The 11,045-nt window shown below is 40.5% G+C and overlaps 1 protein-coding gene across 1 annotated transcript; it reads right to left on the bottom strand.

Annotated features, from left to right (window-relative positions):
- Nucleotides 1-1,008: 1,008 nt before the first annotated feature.
- Nucleotides 1,009-10,048, bottom strand: LOC136532422 (uncharacterized). Its single transcript, XM_066525022.1, has 10 exons — nucleotides 9,699-10,048; nucleotides 8,954-9,301; nucleotides 8,549-8,764; nucleotides 7,531-8,177; nucleotides 6,189-6,285; nucleotides 6,052-6,105; nucleotides 5,895-5,968; nucleotides 3,896-4,086; nucleotides 2,328-3,030; nucleotides 1,009-1,569 (listed from the first exon to the last, which is right to left on the bottom strand). The coding sequence occupies exons 1-9, from the start codon at nucleotides 9,891-9,893 to the stop codon at nucleotides 2,393-2,395; spliced, it is 2,460 nt and encodes an 819-aa protein (XP_066381119.1). The 5' UTR covers nucleotides 9,894-10,048; the 3' UTR covers nucleotides 1,009-1,569; nucleotides 2,328-2,392.
- Nucleotides 10,049-11,045: the final 997 nt, after the last annotated feature.

Raw genomic sequence — 11,045 nt, 5'->3', positions numbered from 1 at the left:
CTTTGCCAGCATCTGTATCTCATGAGCCTGCTCTACTACAGATCGGTCATCGACCATCTTGTAGTCATAGAACTTCTCCATGATGTACAGCTTAGTGCTAGCATCGGCAACACCGAACTTGGCCTCAAGTGTATCCCACATGTCCTTGCCAGTGTCCATATCCATGTACACTTGCACCATGCTTTCAGCTAATATGCTGATGAGAGCCCCCTTGAACAAGTTATCTGCCTCATTGAACTTAATCTCCTCCTCGTGAGAGAAAGAAGGTTCAATGCGCTTTCCCTTGATCACGTGCTCACAACACATACTAGTGAACCACAGCTTGGAACGGACACGCCACACTTTATAGTTGGATCCATCATCTTTCAATGGTGGTGGTTTTAGTGACGCAGCAAAACTAGCAGCCGAAAAAGACCTATCAAGTTTTTGGATTGTTGAATATTTGGTCAATTTACGACTTATATTAATCCATAAAAACGACTTAACCAATAGTAACAGTACCACTAACCATACTGTAACACCACCACTACTGCAGGTAGTATTTAACGAAGCAGCAACCAAGTACGCTATCAACGCTAACAGAAAAGCATATGAACAATAGCGCACAGTTGGATTAGGTTTATACCCTAGGGTGGGACTGCCGGTACCCGTGGACAGTGAGCCACCATCTTCTCCGTCGGTGGGAAGCTTCTGCAGGTGCGGTGTCGGAGCAGTAGCACAGGACTCTCCCCCAAAAACTTGATTCCCGCCGCCACGCCCACGGCCCGTCGCGCGCGCGGGTGGCGCGGCTCGACGGCGCGCGTGTGTGGCCTCTCGGTTCTCCCTCTCAACTTGTCTATGTGAGAGTCTTAAGATTCACTATTTAAGTTAAGAACCTTTTTAGTGAATTTTCCATGTGGTACTAATCACTTTTCCACTTAACAATAATTGTGGGCCTTTAAAGTTTATTTGATTAATTAGAATAAATAATGGGCCTAGCCCAAATTAATCTAACACATCCGCCACTCCGATCAAGACAGACGCATGGACATACAAAGCATATCTGTCTACAAGCCCGCTTGCATCCATAGCCAAGATCCATGTGAGCTGGGTACACGTCGATCGCAAGATCACCTGCAGTGACTATGATTATGGTAGCTCAAGTCCCCAAGCAATGAGCATACGTCAATTCACTGCAATTTTGTTGCCCTAGTCAGGATAGTTCAGTAGTTAAAGCTCTAGGTTACACAATAAGGATCCCCATTTTTTACAGAGTAAAGTCATCTAGCGTCGAAACATGACAATTAACAAGCTACAGTTTGAACTTTCCAGGCGAACCAGCAAACTGCCAGTGTCCAAAATAGCTCATGATACTAGCTATTGCCATCGCATGTGAGCAAAAAGACATCATATATCAGGCCCCGGTGTGCTTCTCAACTAGCCAAAAGGGCAGCGTATATTGCTACTTCGGAGGAAATGTCCTTGCTGATACTTTCTTCCAGTTCCAGGTCATAAATTCAAATTTTGATGATGATAGGGAGCTGGAGGCCTGGAGCTTGGTTCAGCCGCGACCTCAATCTAAGAAAATAGCTGCAAAAGAAAGTCATGTTTAGTAAAGGATCTCATTATAGTTAGTGTTGTATTCAGCAACAGGATAAAACAATCCAAACTTTTTCAAAGACATTTTCTGCATCAGGTTCTTCAGTCAACAATACCTATATATCCAGCAAAGGTTTGCTTGAAGATAATAGTATGCCTCCCTATGCTCTGATCATCACTGAGTCATCAAGGAGAACCAGAAAATAAATTCTTTTCTTAGAACTTTCACAAGTTCTATCCATGTGTGTTCTGATTGCCAATCCTTAGTTGCATATATGCTAAATTCAGCAATGTGCAACTGAATTTAAGATAATAAGCTAAACGATTTTGACTTCACTTTTTTATTTATTTATTCCAGAAATTCCTAAGGCCTGTTGGGGAACCATTCCTGGCCGCAGTTTTCTTCAACAATTTAAATAACGTGGGAAGGGTTCCGGCCAGGAATGGCTCGGAATGGGGCTAACCGAACGGCACCTAAAGCAGCTAGTAGTCCTGTGAGTACTAATTCAATTTTATTTTGCGTCAATTCTCTGTCTCCTAAACATCCAAGAAAGGCAATAAACCATGCATCATTATCCAAATATGTACTCCAATTATGGAGAAATCTACCATTGTAATATTAAGAGAGAAGGTATCCATGCAAAAGTGATACAATGACTAGGTGTTTAACAACATCAAAGTATCGCAATTGCAGAGGCATTTGGAACAAACTGATCGTGTAGACACTGAAGAAGATCTTAACAATGTACCTGTGCAAGCACTAAGTGCAGTTAAAATGTTTGTCGACGATGAATGGTCATTTTCTTCAGCAATGTCATACAGGCAATGTTCTCAACAACTGAATAGCACTACTCCATTGTGGGCCTTCCGTAAGAACAATCCGCTTCAACAGGGGCACTGCTCCAGCAGCAATTACTGCTGGGTGATTCTCTGGATCCATGCTCAGATTATACAAGATAGCTAAGATAGCTTCCAGTGCATCTCCATCCCCCTCTTCAAGCATTTTGACAAGTGGAAATATCCCTCCAGCATCAGCCAATGCTCTTGTATATTCCAGCACACCACCAGATATTATCTTATTGAGCTCTATTACAGCACTTCTCTTATTTTCAAAAGAAAGTGAGGTCATCATTTGCTCAACTAGCCTTGGAATAGTCTGATAGATAGTTATCTCCATATCTATATTACTGATACCATGATCTCCTGATAAGCCAGCTCTGGATTCTAGCTTAATGAGGCATGCTGCAAGACAATCCTTTGACTGAAGGGGGAAACTTGACTTGAGCATTCTTCTTAGCAGAGAAGTGATTTTTTCACTGTTTATGCTGCGGATGAAAAGATCAAAGTTCAATAGCTTTGTGAGTAATCTCACAGCTGCAGACACAGCCTCACTGAGTTCTTCGATGACTGCACTAGGAGTTTCATCAAAGTTTTCAGAGTCACTTCTGGTCCCTATTATATAGAGAAACATAAAGAAATTTTAGAGATGAAGATTATATCAATATAGCAGCATTTCAAGGTTTCTGAGTTGGAAAACTAGCAGAAAATGACAGCAAATTGTGATATCTCAGAATGCTACTAAATCATAATATTTTGTCGAAGAAAATTCCATAAAAACTGATTCACTAGCACCATTCTTGGCTAACATTATATATGCCAAGCATATTTGCATCATAATTTGTAATGTCATGTTATATTGTTACTTATAATACAACCTTAATGAACAGCATACAAGCACCAAAAGGCACCATCATTCCAGAAAAATTTATGCAGGGATGACAGCGATATAGGTCTGACTGATTGATAGAATTGACTGAAAGATCTTACTAAATTATGGCAGTGAATGGAACTATGGAAGAGAAAATATATTTCCATTATGGTAGACATGATATAGCTACCAAAATTCAGAACTTGAATAATGTTAAAAGTTGATGTGCATGAACCTAATGTAATATGGTTGATATGAAAACAAACTTTATGTTCATTCTTCCATTTTTTGGTACAAATCAATAGACCTCAACAAATCTTGATGTTTTCTGGTCGATCAATTACTTTTTTGGCAATTAATACATTATTAATAGGCATTTTTTACACTTCAAACAAATGCATTAATCTAATACTCTAACATACTCAACATCTTAACAATATGTATAGTAATTCATGTCAAGTTAGGGCACTACCATAAAGCTTTTTAGTGCATCAAAACTCTTATCAAAGATTACTACCATAACTATTTCATGATATATATAAATGATACAAGGAAAAGAAGTAATGTAGCCATTTGTAAATCTAACACAAAATTGAATTAAAATTTTACCATGAATAACCCCTATTTCAAGAATAGCTTCGATTACTGAACCAGTGCAAGCAGCAGTCATTGCAGTGGCATGTTGCTCTGAAGCTGCTACATGGTCTAGTACACAACAGACTCTTGCTTGCAACCTTGGTGATGCTTCCTTCAGAACTTTCGTTAAACGTGAGATAGCATCAAAATCGAAGATCAACTCGCTACAAACATTGAAAGAATCACATCACTACAATATTCCAACAGACACTACACCACATGAATGATAAAGTGTCAGTCTTGCGTGCCCAAAAGAGAAGCAAGAAACCAAAGATGATAGTGCAGAACAGGATCTGTGTGCCCCAAAGAGGGATGTTGCCAAAACTGTAGTATGTAGAACCACGGCGTAGTAGATATGTTCGCCAGCAATCATACTCTCATTGATAAGTGCAGTGACAGAGAGCAGCAGTAGAAGAGAAATTGGTGTTACCATGTTAGAGAGAAAGATGTGGTTGTGGCGGCATATTCAAACGCTAGTAAAGAACAGAGGTGACAGATCAATGTGGCTAAGAAAAGAAATTGAGATAGGATTTTTTTGGGGGAAGAGTAATAAAACATTGGACACAACACTAACAAGGTATTGGTAAATAAAAGAGCAAACCCATTTACAACTCCGGCATGAAAGATAACAGTGCAAGATAACTGGTCGAAACGCAAGCAAAATCAAGAGGGACGTCAACATGCTATCCACATGTGCTAGCAGCTTGTTAAGGAGACACCGCAAATTTTAACTTTCAGAATGCGATCAAATTGGTCAATGTGCAAGTGGCCATGCACTCTCCAGTGATGGCAAGCATGCAAGCTTACCATGCCCATGGTAGTGGTAACAAGGCAGGGACTAGGGCGAATCTAGATCCAGAGTAATCGCTGCTGAATGGTTGATATCATGGTGCCCATGGATGAGAAGGGAAGAGAAAGACTAGAGGTCAATGGTAATGTGGCAAAGCATGTTGATTTGGCATGTTTCTTGCCACCGTAGCTATGTTTAAAGGCAGCCAACGGCCAGCAGTGCATAAAAAAGCTCATGAAAACACCATAAGAGGGCTCTTGATATGGTTTTGACAGTTAAGAGTGTGTAAATTTGACGGTTAATAGTTAAGGGTGAATCTAGATTTCGGAAATAGTTGATATGGGTAAAATGGATTATGCCTTCTGGGAAATACCGACTCTAAAGAGGATTAGGTGATCCACTGATAAGTGTGAGATTAAAACTCAACTCACAAAATTTGTACAACATAAACTGCACTGAAATACGCAACTAAAAAAAGCAGTTTAATGAGTCATTGAACTGGTTTTCTGCAACTCCCATGATTCAATTATTCAATCTACTGATGTACTTATTCTGGAGTAATTAAATTATGACAAACAACATAACTGGTTGGTCCCTATAAGCAGCTTGTTATGAAATAAATTCATGTTTTTCCCACTACTGAAAATAACTTATTCTCCACTGGAAAGTGCTTCCTTCATCCCTAAAACTCTTGTCCCTACATAATTGTTATTTTAGAAAGAAAAATATCCATACATTAAGTGTCTCTATAATCATATATATCTATATCTATACCATATATTAATTGTTAGTAATTTGAAGGGCTAAAGACAAAATAGTTTTATTAAACAATTAACCAGTTTGACATCTGTCTCGACACTTGAGCTTAATTGTTAGAAGTATTACAGACACTAACATTTAAAAGGATGATACCGTAAGTCAGTAAATGAAGACCTGATTGGTAATATGCATGCATAAAACTTAAACATTATTAATAGACCAATCATGCAAAGGTCTCACGCATTTATATAAACAATAATCTTATACCAATTTAATGTGGTAATCTTATACCAATTTGTCATGTGTGCATAAAGCTAAAACAACACTTTGTTATGAATTAAGGGAATGAGAACTCAAGAATTCCCATGAAATTATAGAGTAAGTAAAGAAAGTCACATGTGTAGCCACAAGGCCCAAACTAACCTGGCCATCTCTTGGTTAACAGAAGTCTGGGGAATTGCATTGTTTCCACTGTCCTTATCACCTTCAGTATCCGGCTGACAAATTGAGAGCATTAGAGTGCAGTGTTTCAATATAAAACAAATAAAAACCAGTGATGTGCAAAATAAGCTAGACTCACTGCAGCAACCATGCAAATCCCCATGTCAAACATTCGAGAAAGTATATAAATTATCTGCACAGAAACTGTTAAGTTAAAACCCTAGCCATGACAATGTTATTCTTATGTGTAAAAAAGGTCATGTTGAAGGCCAATACCTTCTCTAGTAGTTCTACTGGGGTATCTCGATCCTTGACTATATTTACAAGCAATTCTAATCCACCTTCTGTTTTGATATTCCGACAGACTGTCGCACTACAAAGGATTGTGAAGAAAGAAGTAGTCAAACGAGGAACATATGATAGTAAAAAATGAATCCAGCAACAAACAGAAGAAAATACTAAATATGGTCGAGTAGCGCCCCAATATACATTATATGCTATTAAAGCACTTCGCGGCTTATCAAGTAGAGAACACTTCAGCACTATCCACATGTTAAACAGTTTATGCACAATCACTTGTTAGTCTAGAGCCAACATTACAGACAACTAGAGTACTAGACTTCATTATCTGTATCTTCTGCTAGCCTAAATAAGGAGTAGCGCAAGTGCATTTGAATAAAGCTCATATGTTGGACTATTCATAAAAAAATGGACCGAGTAGCCACCCCCCCCCCCCCCCCCCACCAAAAAAAAAAAGTTCTGAATATGTTCCAAGAAGGGCGGGCCTGATGCAAGTGGTAGAGTCTTATCGCCTGTGACCGGAAGGTCCCGGGTTCGAGTCGCGATATCCTCGCATTGCACAGGCGAGGGTAAGGCTTGCCACCAACACTCTTCCCCAGACCCCGCACAGAGCGGGAGCTCTCTGCACTAGGTACGCCCCCCCCCCCCCCCCCCCCCCCCCCCCCCCCCCCCCTTTTCTGAATATGTTCCAAAACATGCAGTGCTTTTCTTCTCAAATATGCAGGTGAGCTGCATACCATTTTATTAAAGTAGAAGAAAGACTGTACATAACCGGTCTCTTACGCAATTGCTTTAGTCATAGTAACATATGCGCCCACACAGGAAAATAAACTACCCAAACAAGGAAACAAACTGGGTACAAAAAAAACAATGTTCTATTAGCCAAACAAATAGATACACATAGACATAAATGTAGGTCCATTGTGCATGTTTTAAAAGGCGATACATCAATACATTGTGAAACCTTTGTTTAAAAAGGCAACACTTAAACGAAGCAGCAGCACCTCACCTAGCACCTAGGCATTTTGTCTAGGCGTTTTTTCTACCTAGAGTATTTTTAGGGAGAATTAGAGATGGAAAAAGATAAATTATGGTCATAGAGCTCATGGGTTTATTAATATGCCAAATTCCTCTATTTAACATGACATTCCTCTAGGCATCAAGAAAAAATATAATCTCCTACGTCCTTACTGTGTTATAAGTGACAGCACCCAAACAGAGTTCATTACCAGCAAAGTGATATTAAGATTTGTTCAAAACAACATTAAGTGGTATGGTCGCCTTGATTAAAGACTTTGAATAAGGAAAGATAAAGTACCTGACACTTAATTTTTCCAACGCATAACCACCAGCTTCTCTAACATGTACATCTTTGTGCTTGAGCAACTGAAGTAGAGGTTTAACGGCCCCAGCTTCCTTGAATGAGGTACGCATATGTTCATTTATTGATGCGTCACCCAATGCTCTAGCAGCCTTTTTTATTGCAGAGACATCTTCCAGTCCAAGGATTAAAACTAACCGTGCAACACCATCTATCCATGGCAAAATGGTATACATGTCATTCTTTTCAGATCCAGATTCCTCTTTTCCTTGATCATCCAACTCAGTAGCTCCAACACGCGCAAGGAATTGCTGATTAGAACGTCCTATCATAGCATTAATTTTAGCTTCATCTGGTTTTGTATCATTCTCATTGACACTCAAGCCAAGGAGCAGTTCAGTAGCACCGTATTTTGAGGGACGAGAACTCCGTTGAATCTCAGAGCCATCAGGAAAAGAGGGCCATGAATGAGGGAGAGGTTTAAAAGCTTTATATGCAGCTGAGCCAACCAAAGGAATCCGGACTAGACCCTCCTCTATTATAAGGCTGTAGTAATGATCATCACCAGTCAGCTGTATTAGTGAACTTTTTGCTTCCTTTCTAATAATCTTATAGTCATCTTCTTTGGTTTGCAAAAGATGAACCTAAAAAACAACCCCAAATTATTATTTGGAACAAATTTCAGGAAATATATAATAACAAGCGGCAAAAGCACTTTGCACTCCAACAAAATATTAGCATGACATAAGATTTAGGCATATCTCAAAATATAGACCTATATATTTAGACTTTGATAAAGTTTCTGAGTTACAGATCACCAAAAGTTTAAAAGCATCTCATAGTACTGCAATTGCAATGGCTTTTAGGACCTCATTTGAGGAAAAAACAGTTGAATAATGCATGTGCCAAGTGTATATCCTTAACATGGATAATACAACATTTCATGTTTTCAACATTAAAGCAATGCATATAAGTGTGCGATTATTTGCACTGGGATCTTGTATGTTGAAATTACCAATTTTGGGATCACTCCTGCTTCAACCAAAGCTCCATGATTAGAGGGACTCAAAGCTAAATTTGATATGATACCACCAGCGGCCTCTTTGACTTTTATGTCTTCTTCATCTAGGTAGCTAACAATCTTCATTAGGACATCGCTCCTCAGAATCTTGTACCTCCAATTTTCATCAATAGAAAAGTTCCAAATGGTACACAAACACTGCTCTAGAATCTGCAAGAGGAAAACATTATGTTGCAATTTCACAATGCATTAGGTAATTCAACATTGTTTTTATATGTATCCTGGCTATCAACCATTACCACGCATGCCAGACATGGTAACAGCCAGTTATATCACTTTACAGCCAACATGGAATGGAGAAAAAGATCTTGGAGTGGTAATGATTAAATTTGCAGCTACCTCAGGGGTTATTGTAGATTTACAGAGAAGACTAATGATTTCTTCCATTGCTCCACTCTCACCAGCCATCTTCCTATATATGTGAACTGATGTAATGTTACGCAGAAGACCTGCAGCTGCTTCACAGGCAGGAGTGGACTCTGATTTCAGGAGGCTATTGATGAGAACAATGCAACCAGGGAATTGCATTATCTCATCGATGCACTTCCTTCCACCAAGGGAGTACTGATAGAGTGTGCAAACAGCATGCTCCCTATCACGTGCGTCATTGTCCAAGCCAAGCAATCGAACGAAGAGACCAAGGTATGCAGACCCAGAATTTGTGGCGCCAGCAGAGTAGTCAACATCCTAACAAAATCAACCGATGTATTGAGACGACAGCAACTCTGAAAGAAATTGCACTTCAAGAAAGTCCATTCTGAATTTCAAAAGTTCAGAACAATTGAAGTGAGCTGTAAAAAAAACGTGGTAACAAACATTATCTTTTAAAAGCAAAACGCCCACATGTAAACTAATTTCAGAATTTTGTCAGTTGCATTTCAAAACATCCTGAAAATTGCTGGAATACCGCAATTTCTTGCTAAAATGGAGCAATTAAAGCATTATATGGACAGTACGGTTCAGAACACACAAACATTGCAGAGTTTTTTTTAAAAAAAAAATATTTATCTATTTTTGCAAATTCCTGCGGACTAATTTGAGCAAACACCACGATGGCGTGTCAGGAGGGCTGCCAGGAGCTCACCTGTCCTGAAGGACCCTCCCCGGAGGCGAACGCGCCGGCAAGGAGAAGGCGGCGGGCGCGGGTGACGCCACACGAGGGCCTGGCCGGAGTAGCAGGTAGAAGGCGGTGGCGGCGGAGGTGAAAGCGACGGCCAAGGTGGTGGTAGCGCGGCAGATGGGAGAGGCCGGGGGATGCGGCGGCGACCGCCGGCAGCATGGCGACAGAGAGAGTTCGGCAAAGAGTGCTTCCGCGGGCGTGTCGACTGTCGTGAGTGGCGATAGGATTCCGAGGGCGTGTTCCTGAAGAACAACAAACATTTCTCCAGGCTTCTAGTCCAGTCTAGAACACCAAATAAGTGCCATGTGGCCCGGAAATCCTCTATCTAGCGGCCCAAGTACGGCTCATCAGGTTTTGTGCACGTACGGCCATTTCTCACAATTCTATCGAAAATTCTGTGCAAAAATAAAATAATTTATGGTAATCTAAAATATGAAAAAGGAACCACATAATTGGTTTATGTTTATGGAAATGTAAAGTGGTCTTGAGACCACACCCAAAACTTTAGATGCCGCGTACCTTGGTTGATGTAAGCGACGTCACAAACTAATGTACCGAGCAATAGTCCAGGTGTCGACAGAATATGCTCGATAGTCCACCGAGGGATATCCCGCGATGGTAGATTTGTCGGTGGAGTGCGCGTGATCAGGAACCGGATGGTGACACAAGGCGCAGAAACAGCGATTTAGACAGGTTCGGGCCGTCTGATCGACGTAATACCCTACGTCCTGTGTCTTTGGTGTATTGTATTAATCTGGACGACCAAGTAGCTTGACGTAGCCTATCCGATAGGGGACCCCTGCCTCTCCTTATATAGTCTGAAGAGACAGAGTTACAAGTAAAATATCCTATTTAGTACTATACAATGTCTTGCGGTGCACACCGAGCAGCGTCGTGCACGCCTTGATCTTGTGGGCCGGACCACCTTCGATGGTGCAGCCCATGTCTTGAGGGTCATACCCCCACACCAGGGGCAGAGTCATAAAGAGATGTCACGTCTATAGGAGAACATATAGTGTTTCAATAAAAAAGAGATGTCACGTAAAAAAAAATGTCACGTCTAAAAGAGAACATATAGTGTTTAAGTAAATAAGAGATGTCACGTCTATAGGAGAACATATAGGAATATATATAGTAGTCCTGCAACACTAGCCATCGTAGATATTTTGTGAGAATTTGTATTTGAGACCACGAATCCACCTAACAGGTTTTGTTTATTGCCTCTGTTGTAGCATTGTCGGACCAAACCACCGTGACTTCCGCAGCCTCTGCCACCCTACAAGACTACTAAGGGCAGCACCATAGCAGGTA

The sequence above is a fragment of the Miscanthus floridulus genome, unplaced genomic scaffold (assembly GCF_019320115.1).
Source record: "Miscanthus floridulus cultivar M001 unplaced genomic scaffold, ASM1932011v1 fs_615_1_2, whole genome shotgun sequence".
NCBI lineage: Eukaryota > Viridiplantae > Streptophyta > Magnoliopsida > Poales > Poaceae > Miscanthus > Miscanthus floridulus.
This window is presented reverse-complemented; position numbering and strand designations above follow the sequence as displayed.